The following is a 22,491-nucleotide window of genomic DNA, read 5'->3' on the forward strand; positions in this document are numbered from 1 at the left end:
CTGCGTTGGGTCTTTGTTGCTGCGTGTGGGCTTTCTCTAGTTGCGGAGAGCGTGGGCTTCTTATTGTGGTAGCTTTTCTTGTTGCAGAGCACGGGCTCTAGGTGCGCAGGCTTCAGTAGTTGTGGCACATGGGCTCAGTAGTTGTGGCACGCAGGCTTAGTTGCCCCGTGGCATGTGGATCTTAGTTTCCCGACCAGGGTTCGAACCCGCGTCCCCTGCATTGGCAGGCGGATTCTTAACCATTGCACCACCAGGGAAGTCCCTACCAGCTTTTAGAATACAGATTTATGTAATAGCTCCTCAAGTGATAGCAAATGAGCCTCCCTTCTCCATTATCATTATAGATTAATGAGCTTTTTTTGCATTGTTAGTAGTTTTTTTTTTTTTCTTTGAAATTTGGCTAAATGAAAGCTCTTTCAGGCTGTCTCCCGTGTTCTAGTAACTCATCTGTCTTAATCTTTGAGTGCGTCCTTGATTTTTGGCACAGAGACTGTGTAGCTTTTTAATTGTGTACAAATAGCTCCTTCACTGGAAACTTCCAGTTTAAATTCTTAAAATTTGTTAGCTTTAAAATGATTCCAGAGGCTCTGGTAAATCCTCTGGAATACTAAAGGATGGAAGAAAAAGAAATGCCAGTCAGCAGATAATAAGCCTATCCTTATTTCCTGAGGATAAAAACACCTAGTACTTATCGTGTAGCCAAACTAGTTTCAAAAAGCACAGGTGTAGAGCAGGCTACATGAGAGATTTCCCACTTAATTACTGGCAAGGAGATTATTAATATCCCAAAGGAATCTTTCAACTTGGGAGAATAATCAGCCCTCAGCACCTTCTCACTCTGCCTTGACAACAGTAGCAGCATTTTAATACATAATACATTTTTATCTAAAAAACGTAGGAACAAAAATTGTTCCCAACCCCATTGCTATTCTAAGGTTAACTCATTATTTATTGGCTTTTAATGTTTAATCATACACTTAATTCAAAACTTACCCAAAATATTTATATTGAAATTTCTATCCCAGTATGAAACGAAACTAGATGAATAGTTTCATACGTTGCTGTTTAAGATGATGAGCAAAAAAGACAGTATACGCTTGAGGAAGTGGAATTGAAAACAAAGCTGACTGGTAGCACATTCAATTGGAATAGCTGTTTTCACAATGAGTAGAGTGGAATTGTGCCTGTGTATAATGAATAACAGGGATCTAAGGAAAAGAGTCATTCTCCCTATATTTCAGTTTTATAAGCTCTGCATCAAAGATGAGTGGTATTTACTAAGAGTACTCAAGAGATCAGTAATACTTTGCCTTTTTTTTGGCTCACATTCATCAGTACCTGCCCTTCTTTCTGGGCAGCCTCGGATCACCTTCTGCTTGTCTAGGATAATAAAGTGTCTGTTTCTGTTACAGGAGGCATTGAATTTCTTTCCATCCTCAATAATGCCCATATAGTATACTATGCAGATCTGACTGTGCTTTGGATAAAGTACTCCCATGTTCCCAATTTCCGTTGGCAGCAGACCGAGAGTGGAACACATTGCCTTCTCTATCCCCTTTCTTAAAAGGAGCAAAAAGTGTCTCCATTTTAGGGAAATGAGAAGATAATGTCATAATGGATGAATTTTCTCTTGACAGTTGACAGTGTCTCTTTTCCTGATCACTCAAGTTTTCCCAAACTCAGTCTTTGTTTTACCTCTGTTTCATTAAATGAATTTGATTGTTCTCTCCAGGTAACACTGACTTTCTTATTTTTCATATTACTACTTAAAACTAGATTTTCCTGTTTTTTTGACTCATTTTTCCTCAGGTTTTTGCTTCCTTCTTGTGTCCCTTAACTGAGATTCATCAAATCCAGTCATAGGAATTTCCATTTTTTCTTTTTCTTTTTTCAGCCTATACATCCCCATTTCTTTAGGTATTAAGTCTTGGGCTGATTCCTTCTGTAAGCACACACACACTCCACACTACCAGATATGAATTATTTTACACACCTGTAATACACATGTGTATTGTATATACACATCTGTATAGTTCCCATCCGTACTTCAACTATAACAGAATAGTTCTGCTTTGATGTTATCACCAGAATCTTTCATATCTACATCCAGAGGCAGCATCTTTTGCCGTAAACTGGGTTCCCTTTTCACCTTTCCCATTCTCCATGTCCCCTTTTAACTCCCAATTTGGTCACTAGGCTTTTTTCTGATTTCAAGTAAAATGCTGTTTAGATCTTCCTGTTGAGGCAAGTCAGCACAAAAGCCCAGGAAATGGGAAAATGTAGGATTGCAGAAATCTGCTGCTGCTGATCTCAAGATGCCTGTAGCAGCATGGTCAGTGAATGACTGCAAGGAGAATGCCTGAAGCCTTTGGCAAAAAACCTCACATCTGCTGATGACCACAGTGCTACCTGTAGCTGCCCCTGGAGAATAATGACTTCTACTTCTCTTTGACTTTTAAAATTTTGTGTAATTGTCTCTCATTGGTGGATTCTCAAAATGGAATCCTGCTGGCAAGGGAGAGTAGGAAGTGCTTCTAGGCCCTGCCATCCAGGGAGGGAGTAAAAGATGGGGATGGTGTGAAGTATTCACAGGTAATATCAAGCACATAACCTCAGTTCCCTTAATCAGAACAGATAAAATCTCTTTTGGCTCAGAATTGTGGATCCAGCAATTCTGCTTCTGTATATTACCTCAAGGAAATGAAATCACTATCTTGAGGATTTATCTGTACCCCCATGTTCATAGCAGCTTTATTTATAATAGTTACAACGTGGAAGCAAACTAAGTGTCCATTGACAGATGAATGTATAAAGAATACGGTGTACACACACACACACTCACTCACTCACTCACTCACTCACTCACTATAAAAGTCCTGGATATGTAAATGTATATATAGTACAGTGACTAGTCAGGGACCGTATCTGCCTTATTTACCAATCTATTCCCAACTTTTAGAAAAGAATCTGACACATAGTAATTACTTAATGTTTATTCAATGAATGAATGTCCATGAGTAAGGGATTGATCATATGGTGTATCTTTAAGTATAATTCTATTGAGCCCAATACAGTTATATGTGCACTGACTTAGATGTCTGGTATAATTTTAAGTGATGAGAGAAAGTGACAAAATGATGTAAACAAAGTATCGCATTTGTCTAAAAATTATCTATATATTTTTCTATAATTAGATAATGGTGGGGAAAATACTATTAACATACTATTAGTTAACTATTAACTATTAGTTAATACATACTGTTAACACTAAGTATGTAGGATGTTGGATGGGAGGTAAATGGGTTATATTTTTGTATTTGAATGTTTTAAATAAGTATATGTAGTTTTTTTTTTTTAATTTTTATTTATTTATTTATTTATTTATTTATGGCTGTGTTGGGTCTTCGTTTCTGTGCAAGGGCTTTCTCTAGTTGTGGCAAGTGGGGGCCACTCTTCATCGCGGTGCGGGGGCCTCTCACTGTCGCGGCCTCTCTTGTTGCGGAGCACAGGCTCCAGACGCGCAGGCTCAGTAGTTGTGGCACACGGGCCTAGCTGCTCCGTGGCACGTGGGATCCTCCCAGACCAGAGCCCGAACCCGCGTCCGCTGCATTGGCAGGCGGACGCCCAACCACTGCGCCACCAGGGAAGCCCCTATATGTGGTTTTTTTAATGGAAGTAGGTTGTAAGGAGCAACAAGTACCTTGTTCCTTTATTATTTGGGACCTCTTTAAAAATAGAATGGTATTGGATAAAACTCAAGAAACTGCTCTTCTAAAAATTCTCTTTTCGGGGCTTCCCTGGTGGCCCAGTGGTTAAGAATCCGCCTGCCAATGCAGGAGACACGGGTTCAAGCCCTGGTCTGGGACGATCCCACATGCCGCGGAGCAACTAAGCCCATGCGCCACAGCTACTGAGCCTGTGCGCTAGAGCCTTCGAGCCACAGCTACTGAAGCCCGCGAGCCGAGGGCCCGTGCTCTGCAACAAGAAAAGCCACCGCAATGAGAAGCCCGTGAACCGCAACAAAGAGTGGCCCCCGCTCGCCACAACGAGAGAAAGCCCGCGCCCAGCAACGAAGACCCAACGCAGCCATAAATAAATAAATAGATAAATAAATTTATTAAAAAAAAATTCTTTTTGTACTAAAAGCATATATCCTCACTTAAAAAAGATAGAGAATTGCATGGAGCAAAATGTTTTAAAGTTCCTCATTCTGCCTTTCTCTTCCTGCCTTGCCACCCACACATACTCAGAGAAAGCCATTTTAATATATTTTCTGTACATATGTAAACACAAAAGTTATTTACTCTTTAAAAAACTTAACCTTACGCATCTGGATATTCTTTCCATCTTTGAACATAGAGATTTGTGACATTCTTTTTAATGGATATGTAATACTTCATTGTATTGACATGTACTGTAATTTATTTACCCAGGCATACATTCTTCTCATTACGTCTTCTTTGTTCTTACAAAAGAAAATGATTTAAGGAGGAATGTCTCTCTGTCCCAGTGAAATGTTAGCAAAATAGTACATTTAGTTTTGAGACCTAAGCTTTGGTATATATCTATTTCTCTATTGTATTGTATGTTCCCCTTTTTAATGGTTATGGTTTCATTCCTGTATATTTCAGGTCTTCGTATCAATGGAGAACTAATTACTGCCTACCCTCAGGTGGTGGTAGTGAGAGTACCAACCCCTTGGGTGCAAAGTGATAGTGACATCACTGTTTTGCGTCATCTAGAGAAGATGGGATGCAGGTTGATGAACCGACCTCAAGCCATCCTGAACTGTGTTAATAAGTTCTGGACGTTTCAAGAGTTGGCAGGTCATGGTGTTCCTCTGCCAGATACTTTCTCTTATGGTGAGTTAACGAATAAGAATTTATAGCCTAAATTTCAGAGCACCAATAAGTTTTGAAAGCCCTACTAAACTAATAGGGTTATGTGATATAAGGAAATTTGTGAACAAGGAAGAACTCTTAGAAGCGATTTTCGGTTTTAACAAACTGGGCAGGAGAATTATGAATCTGTGTATGTTATGGGTAGAATGGACTGACCAAACTTTCTGTAATGGGCCAAATAGTAAATATTTTGGGCTTTCCAGTCTATAAGTTCTCTTTTGTGACCCTCAGTAAAGCTGTTGTACTGTGAAACATGCTGTAGACAAAGCTTAAACAATGAGTCTGGCTGTTTTCTAGTAAAACTTAATTACAAAAAAGGGCTGTATGCCAAATCAGTCCTTAGTTTGGCAACCCCTGAGTTAAAAGAATCTGTCATCTCTATAATTTATGATTATCTTCATTACCATTTTCATGATAATGGTTCATAAATATTTTCATATTTTTAAAGAAAATCACACTATACTAGGTGTGCTTTATTTATTTATTTATTTATTTATGGCTGTGTTGGATCTTCGTTTCTGTGCGAGGGCTTTCTCTAGTTGTGGCAAGTGGGGGCCACTCTTCATCGCGGTGCGCGGGCCTCTCACTATCGGGGCCTCTCACTATTGCGGCCTCTCTTGTTGCAGAGCACAGGCTCCAGACGCACAGGCTCAGTAATTGTGGCTCTCGGGCCCATTTGCTCCGCGCTATGTGGGATCTTCCCAGACCAGGGCTCAAACCCGTGTCTCCTGCATTGTCAGGCAGATTCTCAACCACTGCACCACCAGGGAAGCCCATTAGGTGTGCTTTAAACCAGTGCTTCTAAAATCATCTGTGGTAGAGGACTATTTTTTTTTTTTTTTAAGACCCATTTGCTGTGGATAAGTACACATAAAGTACCATAAAAATAGCAGAGCAATGCCAAATTGCTTTCTTGTGCTTACTTTTTTTGTATTTATTTGGACACATATCAATAGCAAAGAAGTCACAAACAGGCAGGGGTTACTGGACCACACTTGGAGTAGCGCTGCTATAAACAGTATTATGTTAATATATTTCCTGCCTTTCCAGTTTTTCTAGTTTGGAAAGAATCAGACTTGCTATAAATCAGTATACTTTTTCATAAAAATATTTCTTAAAATGTCCAGCAGAATGCTTGGAGAGTTAACGAGGCTTTAAAAAGAAATTCCTGTCCTGTTACAGTTTGAGAGTTCTCTCTTCCTGATGCTTTTGAGATATTATATAGCTTATTTCATCATTCTACAATTCTGATTTTAAGAGAATGGAAAGGAGAAAAGTATATTAACCAAATTAATGAATATTACCTGTGCTCTCATGTTTAAGGTTTAAAATTTGGAGACTAGGTCATCTTAATTTCTCTAAGCTGCAAATTTATGATATCACAGTTGTTTAATGAACCTTTTTTTGGTCTGATTATTCTGTCATCATGCTTATTTTTTACAACTACAATCCATTTTTGCTGTAGCTTTGCTTCTGTATCATTTGTTCCTAGGAATATAAACAGAAAGAACAAGACATAACCCATGGGTACTGAATAGCTCAGTGTAGAAAGAACTCTGATTTATAATAGAGATAAGAAATATTACTTTGTGTATTTGATGAGAGAGAGAACCATGCCTGCGCATGCAGCATCTTTTCAACTTTGGATAAGTCTACCCAACTGCCTCACTCTTCTGTTTCTTAATCCAAATAGAATTCTGTATACTAAAGTAGATCTTGGCTTCTATTGTTTGCGTGGTAGAGAAATAAGGGCTAAAATATGAAAAATGTTATAGAATCAGGAAACTTTGTTTTAATTTCTTTGAGTTGTATATTAGAATATTTATAGTTTCAGATCGTTTTTATCCATTTTAAAAGGAGTGGTTGTTTAACTGAAGACAAAATTTAGCCATCAGGTTCTTACCTTATACCTCCCTTGTCTTGCTGACTTTAGTATAGATAAAATTTATCACAAAACACCTCTGTTGCTGTTCTTAAATTTCTTTTTTGCTCAAACCAGGTGGTCATGAAAATTTTGCTAAAATGATTGATGAAGCAGAAGTACTGGAGTTCCCAATGGTAGTGAAGAACACACGGGGTCATAGAGGTGTGTATGAGTTGTTGCTACCACACATAATATTGAAATTACTCTTGAAATTACTCTTGAAATTACTCTTGAAATTATAGGTTTTGAAACAGAGCTTCTGAAGAATTACTGTAGGGAAATTGCTAGGTGCATGGTACCTCAGACTTACAGAAGGCTTTTGTGAGTTGTTCCGCTAGGCTGGAACAACAACTCACATTTCTGTTTGTTTAGTGGTTATCCTAGAGATTTTTTTTTTTTTTTTTTTTTTTTTCAAGACCCATTTATTCTCTAGTTCTGCCCACATGGAGACACCCTCCTTGAAAAGGGGTTGAATCCTTCTGTTCACTTTAACACCCTGTGCTGAAAACATGTCTTCCGAGGTTTCAACTATGAGATCCACATTCTTAAAGCACTAATTCTCTTTTTTTTTTAAATTAATTAATTAATTTATTTATTTTTGGGTGTGTTGGGTCTGTTTCTGTGCGAGGGCTTTCTCTAGTTGCGGCGAGCGGGGGCCACTCTTCATCGCGGTGCGCGGGCCTCTCACTGTCACGGCCTCTCTTGTTGCGGAGCACAGGCTCCAGACGCGCAGGCTCAGTAGTTGTGGCTCACGGGCCTAGTTGCTCCGCGGCATGTGGGATCTTCCCAGACCAGGGCTCGAACCCGTGTCCCCTGCATTGGCAGGCAGATTCTCAACCACTGCGCCACCAGGGAAGCCCAAAGCACTAATTCTTAAATCTCATATAGATTTCTCCCCTTGGATGGGGGGAGATGACCCAAACACAGAGAAGAACAGCTCAGGACTGTGGGCTCTGCTCGCCCAGAAGACCTTGCAGCTCCCCTGACCAGCCGGCTGGAGCCAGGATTAGGGCCCTGAGACGAGGGGCACCTGCTGGGCTGCCGCCCCCGCCCCTAACTCCTGTCCTCTTCACTAGGCTGGCTAGTTCCCCTGGAGTTTGGGGATTCCAGACGGTCTCTGCTCACACTTCTGTATCCCGCCTGCTGCCTCAGCACTGCTGATCCCCACCAGGGGGGAAAAGCACACAGAACTGCTTCTCAGCACACCAACGTTCCACACAAAAGTTATTTGATAAGGCTGCAGGTTCTTGTTCATCACAGGACACTCCCAAGGCCATGACTTCCCCCGGCTCCCCACTGCCCTTGCCAGCAGACTGGATGTGCGTGGCCACCGTGCTGAGTCGGGCACACCCCCCTGGCTCCACTCCGGCACACTCTCCTGGAGAACTGAGGACGGTGCCCTGGGCTCATCAGCAGGATCTGTCCTGAAGCCAGTCCTAGAGTGACAAGAGCCACACCTGCAGGTCTATTCCACTGACCAGACGCACAGGACCGAGCTGGGCCCACGGACCTTGGTCTGGACTGTGTCGGCTGGTCTTTCTTGCCTAACTTCACAGGCCAACAGCCGCTGTCCTTCCTTTCCTGCTCATCACTGCACCAGCGGGTCACTCCTACCTGCTACCGTCACACACCTGGCAACCTCGTGTTCCAGGGCCAGCCAAGAACTGAGACCCCAGCAGGCCCCTAGTTCCCAGCAGGCAAGCTCCCCATTAAACTACTGCTGCCTAGCCGTGTTCTCGAGGCTTCAGAGCCGGGAAAGTGCGGAGAGCATAGCAATCCACGGCGCCCCCAGCCCCAGCCCCACGATGCTCCGCGGAGGCGCCGGAACCTTGCCGCACCCACCCGCGCCAACACAAGGGACCTCTGCGCCCGCCTGTCCCGCGGACCTGGGCGCACATCCGACCGCCGCGACCCATGATGGAGACGCGGGGGGCGGGGCTCGGCCGGTGGCAGGCGCTGGGGCGGGCGGGGACCCGGGCTCCGGCCCCGAGGCCGCGCGCACCCAGTAGGCCTCCGTCCCTGCCGCCCAGAAAAGCTATCCTAGAGATTTTAAGATGCATGCTTTAATGTAGGCTGAGTCTCAATATCTTTATCGTCCTTTTCAACAATGCAAGGATTCTAGATCACCAACTCCATCATCCCCATCCCAATTTATATAGTTTGAAGACAGTGTATAAAATATCTTAATAACCTCAGATTAAGTAACTGTTTCTTAAGGCATAAAATGATTCATAAATCCAAGTACTTCACAAGGTTTAGTGCTTTGACAGAGATAGCTGGGTCAGGGTTCAGCTGGGACTTCTGACTGCACTGTTTCTACTTGGCTTCTCCAGTATGGCAGCCAAGAAGTCTCAGGGCTCCTGCAGTGAATGCTCCAGTGAACAAAGAATCTGTGTGACCTTTTACAATCTAGCCTCAGAAGCCAGATAGAATTGCCTATTCTGTATTTTTCTGAAGCAATTACATTCCCTCCTGGATTCAAGGGATAAGATATAGATTCCGCCTCCTCTTGATGGGAAGAATGTCAAAGGATTTATAACCATGTTTTGAAAGCAGACACTTCTGTTGGCATAGAAGTAGTAACATACTGCTCTTTCACTATATGCAAACATGGCATCTTAATATTGTGTAATATATAAAACATATGTTTTAACTCAGAAAAATGTTTTGTTGATAAGTGGGGCTAATATTATTGGCTAACCTGGAGGAATACAAATCTTAAGAACCCAAATATTTACTTTGTCTTTATATACATTTTACCATAACGCTGTTACTTCGGTTAAAAAGCAGTTGGTTCTGAAAAAGTAGATTGGGACACAAGAAATTGCAGGTAATGATATCAACTGCTCATAATTTGTTGACTTACATTTTTTATTCTTTTCGACCATTTTATTCTTTTCGATCACAGGCAAAGCAGTTTTCTTGGCTCGCGATAAGCACCATTTGGCTGATCTAAGCCATCTTATTCGCCATGAAGCTCCATACCTGTTTCAGAAGTATGTTAAAGAGTCTCATGGAAGGGATGTACGTGTCATTGTCGTGGGAGGCCGTGTGGTTGGCACCATGTTACGCTGTTCAACGGATGGGAGGATGCAAAGCAACTGCTCACTAGGTAAAAGCAATGCAAGTGTCTTTCTAGGATATAAAGTAATATTATTAAAGCTTGTTCAGTGAGTATTTGCATATAACTTAGATCTTTTTATTTAATATGTTGAAAACCATATCTTTCACATGTAAATATGGTTAATAGATTTACCACGAATATAATAAATGTATAGAATTGTTTTTCTAGTAATGAAGTTGGATTTCTCTGAATCATAAATTTGCTTTCACCAAGGCTCAATTTGTACCCCAATTCGCACATGTGTGAGATGTCTAACAAATTCCCTCTTTGGTCATATTATTTCATTTAAGCTGTGTCCTAACCCATTTTACCCATTGGTCCAAAGAACGTTGCTGATTTTGATTTGCTTAAGTGTGTATCTTCTGAGATTTCTTACTGTTGAAGCGCCTCAGAGCATAGTCTGGGTTTTTTCTTCTTCTCTGTTTATTTTACGTTCTTAGTAATGTTATCTAGCTCATGGCTTTAGATGCTATCTATGTTATTGTTTTCAAATATCTCTCTCCAGTTTAGGCTTTCTTCCTGAGCTCCAGGCACATGTAAATCACTGCCTCTCAATATCTCCATGTAGATGTCTGTTAGACATTTTAGTCTTAACATGTCCAAAACTGAACTCCTCATCTAACTCCTCCTTCCAGTATGTCCCACCCACAGTTTTCTCCTTATTGTTTTTTGGCAACTGTATCTTTCTAGTTTAGACCAAAATCCTTGGAGTCATTCTTGATCTCCTCTCTAGTCTAACACCTCATATCCAAACTCCTTGAAATCTCTACTCTCAAAATGCATCACCTCTTGGTCCCTCTCTCTTCCCATGAGAGGATTAGAACAGTTTTACTTCCCTTCCTACTCCTCCCTCTTGATTCATTCATTCACTGAACAAATATTTTTGAGTACCTCCTAAGTATCAAGTACTGTTATAGCAGTATTTTGTATATAGCAGTGAACAAAACAGACAAAAATTTCTGCTTCCCTGGGCTTTGTATTCTAGTGTTTTACTGAAACCATTTAATAGTTTTAGTTCAAGTCTATAACAGAATTTCTTTTATTGTGTGTCTCTTCTGTTTCAAGAATCCTTATGTAGCACTTACTTTATCCATTCCCAGGCAGTCTTTATCTGTTTAGAGTTAATTATTCCTGTATTGCAAGAATCACACTACTCGTCACTGTTTACTCTCCATCTGCATCTTCCCATATCTTGTGTTTTCTGTTCTTAGTCATTTGCTGTTATGTTAGTATCTTTTCTTGATTATTTTCCCTGGATGGTGTATGTGAGTGATAGATACCTCATAGCTTTCTTTCTTTCTCAAAGGAGAATGATATATTGGCTGAGATAGGATTCTTAAATTGTGTGAGTCTTGCTTCTGTTCTAGTGCTTTACAGTTTACACTTTTGCAATTGAATGTCCAAATCTACTCTGATTTTGGGAGGGGGGGGTAGGTAATTTATATTCTTTGTAAGTTTGTTTTTTGTTTTGTTTTGTTCTCTTATTTTTGGTTGTTTTGTTTTATTTGAAATGCTCAACAGTTTTTTCAGGATATTTTTAGATATGTGTCTCTTCTCAGTCAGTCCAACCTGGATTTTAGTAAGCTGTTTCTATCAGATTCAGTTTTTCTAAGCTTCAGGAAAATTTCTTCTCTCCTTCTGGGGGTTAGGGTTTTTCTGATTCAGTTATCCAAATTTTTTATTCTTCTTTTGTGACTTCACCTCAGGTTTTTTGTATGTGCTTCAAAATATTTCTTACAGTAGAGTTTCCAAGTTATAAGTTAGACTCACAAAAGCAACTCTCCTTCAGTTCCTCTGTTGTAACTTTTAAGTTGGGTAATCATGTTTTTGTTTTAGTTCAGAGAGTCTTTTTGTGCTAAACTTGAATTTTGTGCTCTTATTTCTTTCATTCAAGTCATAGAGAGCTTGTTATTTGTTCTTGTTATTGTCACATCACATCAGAGCTCTGCTCTGGTTATTTGGAGCATTCCAGATGGCCTCAGTACTATGGATGCTGAGAAGCAGTGTCATTTAATTCATTGGCTAGTGTGCCAGTCCCCTCCTTCCTGCACTCCCCTCCCCTACTCTTCCAGCCACAGTGGTAAGGGGGACTCTGGTCATATGTGCATTTACCTTTGGTCTCTTTGGGTCAGGCATACTTACATAGTACTGATGTCAGCTATCCTCCTGTTGAGCTCCTTAAGCCAAGGTTTTGTCAAAATTCTTTTGCTTTCTAGTCCTTATCTAGTCCTTTCTAGTCTTGAAGCGCGTCTCCAACTAGTTCTAATTCTTTTCTCTCAGATACCAGCAAAGACTTCATGTACACTCCTCCAGCTACCTGAAACCCCAGAATGCTTTTGGCTTAGGAATGGCAGAGGTTAGAATTGGGACTGTGGAGGAAGAGAAGCATGTTCCTAGATTCTGTCCTCTCTCCCTGTTATGCATCTCTGTTTTTTTTTTTTTTTTTCCACACACACACACTGTATTTTATTTTTACAAGAGAGAAATAGCCTGACACCAAGCATTGTACATGGATGACCACAACAAAAGCAACAATGATTGCAATTACCAAACACGAAACACACTCATACTATGTCATAATATTGACATTCAGTCCAGTAATCCTCCACTGTAACAGCTCCTTTATTTTGCAGTGAAAATTGATTTGTATATTCTTTGCCTCTGAGTCCTTGTGGGATTTTTTTTTTTTTTAATTCAAACAGAAAGTCACAAAAATTATACTCATCCTCATCAGTTCACTCAGTCCCATGTAATTAATTTTTTTTTTCATCTTGGTCTTTTGTTAGCACTTTTATGAGTTCATCAGTTTTTCATTAGAGTTCTGAAAATGCTTATTCATTCAGTTCAGCAGTACAGTCAGTTACCAGAAACCTGTACTTGTCAGAGTCTTTTCCATGAATTTCTTGAAGATGAAACCCTTTTATAGGAACATATTTGCAAAAGCATCAGAGTACGCCCAGAACTGTCTGTAAATGACAAAAGACTTAAAAATGACCACAGTTAAAGATTTGATGAAAGTTCATAATAATGCAGTTGACAAGAAAATTAGTTATTTCTGAGATATACATTTTAAAGTAATAACTAGGATTATGACTTACAACATTCAAGTGGGATTTATCCCAGGGATGCAAGGATTCTTCAATATACGCAAATCAATCAATGTGATACACCATATTAACAAATTGAAGAATAAAAACCATATGATCATCTTCAATAGATGCAGAAAAAGCTTTTGACAAAATTCAACACCGATTTATGATAAAAACTCTCCAGAAAGTGGGCATAGAGGGAACCTACCTCAACATAATAAAGGCCATATATGACAAACCCACAGCAAACATCATTCTCAACGGTGAAAAACTGAAAGCATTTCCTCTAAGATCAGGAGCGAGACAAGGATGTCCACTCTCACCACTATTATTCAACATAGTTCTGGAAGTCCTAGCCACGGCAATCAGAGAAGAAAAAGAAATAAAAGGAATACAAATTGGAAAAGAAGAAGTAAAACTGTCACTGTTTGCAGATGACATGATACTATACATAGAGAATCCTAAAACTGCCACCAGAAAACTGCTAGAGCTAATTAATGAATATGGTAAAGTTGCAGGATACAAAATTAATGCACAGAAATCTCTTGCATTCCTATACACTAATGATGCATCTCTGTTTTTACAAATCAAAATCTGAAACTGATAAAAACCAATAACAACATTAAGTGGTTTAGCTGTATTTATGCAAAAGTTCCATGTTATTGCAAGTAAGATAGGCTTCAGTGAAAGTTTAATGTCTTCAGAAAAAAATGGCTTATGGAAAAAGTACTATGTCATGAATTTGTCGAGAGACTGGGTTGGAAGGGGATTCCCTAATGAAAGAATCTTAGACTTCAGAGTCCCAATTTTACACTAGAATAGCACTTTTGCTGTTCGACTGATTTAGAAGAGAGGTTTAGCCTTAGAGGCTAACTTTAAGGTCAGCTTTAGTTTTACTCCAAAATTTTATCATTTTGGTAACTTCTTATTTCTCTTTTGCCAGGTGGTGTCGGGATGATGTGCTCATTGAGTGAACAAGGGAAACAGCTAGCTATCCAGGTGTCTAACATCCTGGGAATGGATGTGTGTGGCATTGACCTGTTGATGAAAGACGACGGCTCCTTCTGTGTCTGCGAGGCCAATGCAAATGTAGGTTTCATAGCCTTTGATAAGGCTTGTAATCTAGATGTAGCTGGTATCATAGCGGACTATGCCGCCTCCCTTCTGCCCTCTGGCCGGCTCACCCGGCGTATGTCCCTGCTCTCCGTGGTGTCCACGGCCAGTGAGACTAGTGAGCCGGAGCTGGGTCCCCCAGCCAACACTGCTGTCGACAACATGAGCGCAAGTTCCAGCTCTGTTGACAGCGACCCTGAAACCACGGAGCGAGAGCTGCTCACCAAGCTCCCGGGGGGCCTATTCAACATGAACCAACTGCTAGCCAATGAAATCAAACTCCTGGTGGAGTGATTCCACCAGTAAATAATTAACCAACAAAACCCTTGTAAAACTTTCTTTTTCTTCTTTCCTTTTTTTCTTTCTTTTTTCTTTTTCTTTTTCTTTTTTTTTTTTTTTTTAACCAACTTGCAATGCTGTTCATGGAAAATGCTCGGAAAGATGAGAGAAAATTGAGTAGGATTAGTTAGGAGGGAAGAAGGGGGAGATAGACGAGACCTTTGCTACTAAGATGTTACTGACTTTGATTTACAAATCCTACCGATAGAGAGGCAGAAGAGGTGAGATACAGAAAAATGTCAGGCTCTCATAATTTTACATTACTCAGAAATGTGTAGGCTCTCGGGCCATGAAGAACATAATATTTTCATGGTCTCTTGCTTTTGTTTTTGTACAGTTGGTACAAATTTCAGAATAGTGTAACTTAACATTGTGTTGTAATCTGTGAGGAAGACATCTACCTAAATTATAATTTTTTTATACAAATCTGAAAATTCAGCCTATACACTATTATCTAGGAGCTTTATGTTCATAGTTATGAAATCTTGAGGAGCTCTTTTATTGACTTTTTCCCCCTTAATTTGGGTGGGAGGGCAACATGAATGTGACCCAATAAAGATTTTTTTTAATGATAAAGTTGGCATGTTTGCATGATAAAAGGGAAATGAACAGTATTGCAATGTCTGGCACACAAAATAACATTTACTCCATTGTAGATAAAATTGCACTAGTTAAAAATATGTGCATTGACTTGTATTTGTTAGTGTTTTAGCCTTTTTTGAAAGATATATGCTCTGTTAATGTTGCATTTTTTTTTTTTTAAATACATGCTAGTCTTAACATTCCCTGATCTATGCCTGCATCTTTAACAATGGCCAAAGTGAAGAAAATGCTACCTTTTTTGTTAACAAGACACTGACTTGAAACATGTGCATTTAAAGCCTTTTATTTTTTTCCTTTTTTCTTTTGGTGGTTGGGCATTTAAAGAATAAGGACAAGGAAAAATATTTTTGGGGGGCAAATCAAGGGTCTATAAGTTCCTAAGTATAAAGTTGAAGTGATTTCTAATACCAGCGTTATATATCTGCATTTTTCACATTTTAGGAGGGTGTGTGTGTGCGCGTGCACGTGTGTGCACGTGCGTGCACGCTTGCATGTTTATGTGCTTTGCTTTTTGTTTACACCAACCAATCAAAAAGGAAAGATTCTAGAAAATGGAGCATGATGGGAAACAGTTTTTTACTTCAAAAAAAACAAACAACTGAGTCGTTTTCATAACTATAATCTACTGGTAGAGGTACTCACCTAAAGACATGAGGAGAATAGCTGCTTCTTAGGCTTTTGTGTATATGTATGTTGTTTGCTTTTTTTCTTTGGTTCTAGACTGTTCAGTGTATGATTTATTCCAGGATACATGCTTTTCCTCTGCTTCTTCTTGCTGTGCATTTTCTCCTATTACACATAGGTTTTGGGTTGGGGTGGGCTGACCATTTTTACTTGGGGACTTATTTAGCAGTATTGAGTCTCTTATAGCCCTACTCTGAAGCCTTCAATATTCTACTCTTTATATTACTTTATTTCTGAATTTATAAAAGCCCCCAAACTGCATATAATATGAGCCTTTAAACTTGGGTAAAACTATCCCAGTGAATGGTTTGGAAGGTGTGTTAAGAAATGGAGATGCACCAGAGCTCAACGTAATTTTTTTAAGCAGCAAGTTCCATCTCCCTACAATCCTCTGAAGCTTTTTACCCGAGTCCTTTCTTGCCTCTCCAGTGCTTTTTTCCTTCAGATGGACATTAAACATAATTTCTTGGACACTACTAGAGAGACTTCGAGGCAATAAGATCAGTATTAACCAGCTCTAACAGAGGTTTGATCATGCTTACTTGTACAGTTTTTCCCCCATTTTAAAAAAGGAATGTAATAAAACTTGTTTTTTCCATAGAATTAAATAATATTAAAATGGAGTGAAAGGTTGATTGTTGACAAATAGAATAGTACCTCTGATCTGTGCAGTGTCTCATTTCACCTTAGAAAAAGATACATAAGAGGACTTTCTAATTTATTTTAGGATATTCTCATCTCATCTAAAAGAATTTGACTTGTACAGGGTTATTGTGCGACATATTGTGGAATACTCAAGTACCTCTGGCTCACTTGGTACTTCTTTTACTAAATGACCATACTTTGGAAGATGCACACTATTCGGGATAGAGAAATAAACAAGGGAAAAGGAATCGCTTAATTAAATCATCATTCATATGTGTGTAGAGACCATCTGGTTGCCACATAGATTATGATACATATACTTTGAATAGTTACATATCACATGTATATAGATTAGTGAATTTTAAAACACGAATAGAACACCCTGTCTATTTGATGAAAAACTCAAGGTTTCTGTTGGGTGGGATAAGGCACCAGGAAAAATGTAGGTAGCCTTTTTAAAAAATTATCAAATTAACCAAGTACATTAGAAGAAATATCTTGAGATTATTTCACTGTTAGTTTTACTCACTATCCATCTTTTGTGCATTCACACTATGTTAAAACATAGCCTTACCAATCTATTTCTGGATCGTACACTGAATGGACAGGAATGGACATCTTAGAGTTTAAAAACATGAATATCCTCTTGAATTCCTTCAAAAAGTAAGGTAAAGAATATGAGCAAACCATACTGGAAGAACCCAAATAAAACAGCCCAGATATTTAAGTGAAAGTTAAATATATTTTCATATTGTTGAGTAACTTTCTTAAAATCTTTATTGCTATTATGAGAGGTAAAAATGTGTATTTATCAAATATGTGTAGTTGTTATTTTATCATGCAAAAATCTGAATTATTGTAAAACTATTGCACATTGTTAAAATTGTAATTCTGAATTGTATTTAAAAGTAATTCTTTCTGATATTGTTTTTATGTCACCCATGATGAAAAGCGGACTATGTATATACATAAACACACAAATATGAACTATTCCATTTAAAATTTTTAATAGTTATTTTCTTTTGATTGGTCATTTCTGTTGGCTTTAACTCCACTGAACTTTGAAATATTTCTGTATATGCTACCAAATAAGAAAATACCCTGGAACATTAGAAAAATCCATCAAGAGACTTGCTTTCATCAAGTGCTTTATCAGACTTTTGAAAAGGTATCGAAGGCGTTGAAAGAAGTAATTGACTTTCAAGATCATCTCTTCTTTTTCTCAAGAGGAAAACAAAGGAAAAAGAAATTCTCTTCATTCAGTGAGTCCCCAGTTTGGGGTCTGGGGTGCTTAGAGACATTGTGAAATCAAATCTTGTGTTACATTTTTCTCCTGGCTCACTCTTTTTGAGAAGGTTTATGGGCTATATGGCTGGTGAGACACGATCCCTTCCTAAGAAAATGTAGGTGCTCAGACAGGTAACCTCTGCTGCTACTGTTTTTATTTGTTTGTTTGTTTGTTTAATTTCTTTTATAATTTGTTTTTGTTGTACTAGGATATTTTTAAACGTAATATATTGCAGGATTTATAACCAGGTTCACTGCTTTCTTTCTTTTTTTTTTTCTTAAACAAAACAAAACAAAATTTCATTTAAGATACATTTAGGCGCCTTTGAAGCTTGGATTTTGGAATGTTTCAGTAGTGGACAGAAATCTGCTGTTGGAATCTTCTAGTCTTCCAGGTTTAATTTGAAATGTTTTTAGTTTTGTTTTGGATTTTTGTGTGGTATTTTGTTTCCTTTATACCAATGCCCTTTTGCCATGCTGTTTTGGGGTGGCTGCCTAACACTAGTGAAAATTCTTTCTATATTAACGAAAATGTGGTGTTTTAAATTCCTTAATGTTTTGCATTTTTAAAATTGTTTTTAAAGAAATATTCTAACTGCTTGCACTATTACTGTTCTTTGCCAGCCTTTTCAGGAGCCAAAAAAACAAAAACAAACAAACAAAAAAATACCCAGAGAAAAAACTTTCCTTCTTCCCCCTTCCTGATGATGAGTGAGAAGTATTGAGAACTTTCGGGGTCAGTGCCCTTCTAAACTCCCCTTCCCCCAATAATGCAGCTGTAGAATGAATGGTAAATGCAGCGGTTTGGATTCAGGCACAGCCCCAGGCTGCTGGCAGGTAATTTGATTCTTTCTCCTTTTTTTCATCACAAGGCTAACTTTACTTTCTTTTAAAAATTTCCTTTCTTTTATGTACTTTGAAGGCACCAGTGGGTTTGTAATAACTTTGATTTCAAAAAACAATGTATAAACATATCTAGCAAATAATTTGGTTATAGAAAAAGTTTTGGGGGTAAAGTTTGAATTGGTTGGGATGAACCCAGGACTTTCTTTGGGGATTTGTTTTAGCCATTTAGATATCTCCATTCCTTGCATATATGTCTATAATTATTTCAGAGTGTGACTTTTTTAGCTTTGTTTTTGTTTTGGGTTTGTATGTTTCTTCCATTGTGCTACTCTGGCTTAAGCTTTTTCAGGGGTTGGTGTTCCGAATACACAGTGAGCTCACAGTATAAAGACATCAATTAGGAGTTGACAGGTATGGAAAACTAGAGTTTTGAAAAGGTAAAATTAGGTTCTAGGTTATATATATATGGTAAAAACTCAACATAGCCTTCAGTTGACCTTAGTAGTGCTTCTCTTTCTGTGACATCATTATAAAAGTGAAAGGTAATGAGACAAAAGATAATAGCATTTCAGTTATTTCAGGAGCAGCGTGATTTCAGAATTAATGATTTTATCATTTCTGATACACTAATTCTAACAAAGAGATAGATGTCAGCCGTTTGAGATTATCATTAAATAATGGCTTAAATATTCAAAAGTTATAGGTTTGAACAGATTGGAGGGCATTTCTGAAGCACAAGATCTTGAAGCAGATTAATCAAGCCCATAAAACAAAGTTAATGGCAGGAACAGGAATACAGCTTACCCATTTTAGTAGCCTTCCTGTTAGTTAATATTACTATCCCTTCCTGTCTACCCCAGTCCCCTCCTTTTTCCTGTCCTTCCCAAAATTCTAGCTCTAATATGAGTTATTATCATTATGGGAGATAATCCTCTTTCTGATAGGTAGAATTTTAGTGTCAGTAGTCAGGACCTTTTCAAGATATATTTCTCTTTGTATGTCCTATCCAAGGAGGCTGTAAGTCTAGTAACTCACTAGTTAGAGAATAGGAAATCCTGGCTTGTAATGCTGTTTCTACAGCTGAGGCATAAAATAAGTCATAAACTTGTTTTGTGCTTCAGTTCACTCATATGAGGTAGGGACAGTCATTCCCCTAAGCATCTTAAGATAAAAATATTTGTCTTGAACTGAAATTTACCAACAAAGGAATCCTGGCTGCACTCCTGCAGTAATTTATGACGTATGGAAGGATCCTGTTCTCTTGCTGATGAGAATGGCTAGCATTAGCATGTGTGCACTCTGTGATTGCATGGGATGTGGAGGATTTTTGCACCTCCATTCCACTGCCCCCCCCCCCCCAAGATCACTGCCATGTTAAAAATGATCTTGCTTTCAGATTTCACCATATTCAAACTACATTAGATGGTCCTTATATAGCATATATACCTGGCTGCTACTGTGGGGTTTGGGAACATGAGGGGTGGGGTGAATTGTTGTTGTTTTAGGTTTCAGTCAGACAGCCATCCCTGTGCCCCAGTTCCCAGAAGCACAGCAGGCCTCTAGGAGCATCCGTGGGAACGGCGCAGTCCTGACATCACCAACTCTCCTGCTCAGGCTCATCCCATATACAGAGGTCAAAGGGTGGGGCTTGAGATGGGGGAAGGAATGAGAAAGTAGAAACAATGTCACAGCCGTGCCACTGTTGACTAGCCTTTGGTGCTTATATGTCAGTGTTTGTTTTATTTTTTAAGTTCACAAAATAAGTTTTTATTTTGGGGTAAAGGTAGTGGGAGGGTGGAACAAAAGCCATTATTACTAGTTCATCATTATCACCAGCTCATTCTTGCATATTGTTCTTTAGTAGCGAATAAAGAACAAATTTGAAACCTAGACCTCAATAATAAAGAGACTGGGAATAGAAATGAATCTCAGAATATAAAAAGACAAAACATTTATGTGGTATTAATTTCCAGTTCTACACCCGCTTTTACCTTTGTCACTCTCCCTTTTTTGCCCTAATTCTTTTATGTATGTATACAGTTTGAGGAAATGTGCATTTGTGGTCAGTCCTTTTAAAAGGACCTAATGAAATTACTACTCTTTTGCAAAAAATATACCCATTGCTTATATGGGCATACAAATGCTACCCTATTTTAAATGTAGGTGGCGTATGTGTTCGTGTTTTAATGTATTCAGAGCCATTGGGCAATAAGCAGTCCAGAACATGAAAACTCAAGCAGGTAAAGCGCCTAACACCCTTAGTTTCTAGAATTACTTTTAAAAACTCCTTTATTGCTGCATCTTCCACAAGTTTTTTGGTAGTCTCTGAACTTAAAATTTGGAGGAGTTGACTACCTAGTTAAAATTTTAAGTTATGCATTTATTATTTGTAGGGACAGTTGAAGAAGGAAAGTAACAGAAAAGGAATGGCTCCTTGAGATGGCAACTGCTGAGTGTCTAAATCTTTCCAGCTTCCCCTCCTCCAGCTTAGCATGAACATTGATCATACATGTTTTGATCTTCTGTGATTGGGATTTTTGTTGTTTTAACTTGGAGGGGAGGTTTCGGGGAAACAGGAACTTCATACACATGTGAAAATATGAAATGTTAAGGAATTTTTCTGTTTAATATGAATAGTAAGCAAGAGCTTTTTCTATATACTCTTCTGCTGCAGCAGAGAAATAAACTGGTAGGTGGCAGCAGAAGAAAGAATTCTTCAGATTGATGGCTACTGACAAAATCTGCATAGGAGAAGAGATAGAGCATGACGTACCACGACAAGCAAAGGGGGCAAAAATGGAAACAGGACTACGATCCCTGATCTTGACTCTTAAATGGTAAGTTAATTTCAAGAATGTGTTTTCAATATGATACCAGTGTCCTGTAAGTCACTGTGGTGTGTAATCATGAATGCCTGTAAATTCTTGACGTAGGATGAATTTGTCCTAACTGGGGTACTATCATTCTTTAATTTGGAAAAAAAAATTAGCAATATGTAAAATTAGGGATTTCCAGTATATTGATACATGTGAAACCTTTTTTTTCCCCTAGCATTATTGAGGTATAACTGACAGATAAAATTGTAAGATGATGATTTGATATACATTGTGAAAGGATTCCCCCCTCATCGAGTTATTATCATATCCAATATGTAGACCTTAATGATGGCAAAAATTATGCTATCTCACAGTAAATGTGATTTTTTAAAAAAATCTGCAAGGTAAATGAAATATGCATTGTTAATCATTTTGTAAAAATGAAAGTGTCCCCTTTTTAGTGTGAGCACTGGGGGGATAGCTACAGAAGTATGTCACTTGACAATACTATGTGGTAAAAATGATCTTTTCTTCTGGCTGTCTCTTTCCTTTCTACTCCCATTTCCTTGTCACTGTACCTGCCCATCAGTTCTGTTCTGCATATTCACCTTTCTGTCTTGCTTATCTGTCTCTGCCCTTCTTCTCTTACTCTTTCTTCAGTTGTGCTTCTGCTTTCCTGGTTTGGTATCTCTCTCTTTAGTCATTCAGTCCCTCTGGATTTTATTTTTCCAATGTTGTCATTTTTTGTCTCTGCCTGCCTATTTCTCTATGTGTGTGTGTGTGTGTGTCCCCATTTTCATTTGTGTTCTCTCTGGTAAATAGCTCTATTTCCTTTCCATCAACAGCTGCCTTCAGCATGTGCATCAGTACCAGTATTGTGATTTTCTACATTTTAGAATTTGATGAGGCTGAATAAAAGAAATGAAGTGATATTTTGAATTCCCTAGATTTAAAGACTGTAATTTTCCATTCTTTTAGTAAGTTGCAGACCCGTTTATTCACTTAACTACTTGTTTTACTGTAGTATCTGTAGTAACAGATTGAACTACTGGCCTACAGAGGCCTACCATAGAAGTTTAGAATTTTTAAAGTGGAAAGCTTAGAGGTCATATACTGTAAT

The 22,491-nt window shown here is 38.6% G+C and overlaps 2 protein-coding genes across 17 annotated transcripts in view; both read left to right on the forward strand.

The window, feature by feature from the left end:
- Window positions 1-16,440, forward strand: part of RIMKLB (ribosomal modification protein rimK like family member B) — a 48,487-nt gene extending 32,047 nt beyond the window's left edge. For all 6 annotated transcript variants that reach the window (XM_068561537.1, XM_068561541.1, XM_068561538.1 and 3 more), the window contains exons 3-6: window positions 4,632-4,862; window positions 6,901-6,987; window positions 9,734-9,937; window positions 13,982-16,440. In XM_068561537.1, the coding sequence (XP_068417638.1) occupies window positions 4,632-4,862; window positions 6,901-6,987; window positions 9,734-9,937; window positions 13,982-14,445 (986 nt within the window). In that variant the 3' untranslated portion in view covers window positions 14,446-16,440. The remainder of the gene's footprint in view (window positions 1-4,631; window positions 4,863-6,900; window positions 6,988-9,733; window positions 9,938-13,981) is intronic.
- Window positions 16,441-18,411: 1,971 nt separating this feature from the next.
- Window positions 18,412-22,491, forward strand: part of A2ML1 (alpha-2-macroglobulin like 1) — an 82,780-nt gene continuing 78,700 nt past the window's right edge. For 8 of the 11 annotated variants that reach the window (XM_068561532.1, XM_068561524.1, XM_068561525.1 and 5 more), the window contains exon 1: window positions 18,412-21,392. The gene's annotated coding sequence lies outside the window, so the exon portion shown is untranslated. The remainder of the gene's footprint in view (window positions 21,393-22,491) is intronic. The other 3 variants (XM_068561534.1, XM_068561533.1, XM_068561535.1) reach the window with 3 other exon arrangements.

The sequence above is a fragment of the Eschrichtius robustus genome, chromosome 13 (assembly GCF_028021215.1).
Source record: "Eschrichtius robustus isolate mEscRob2 chromosome 13, mEscRob2.pri, whole genome shotgun sequence".
Taxonomy (NCBI): Eukaryota; Metazoa; Chordata; class Mammalia; order Artiodactyla; family Eschrichtiidae; genus Eschrichtius; species Eschrichtius robustus.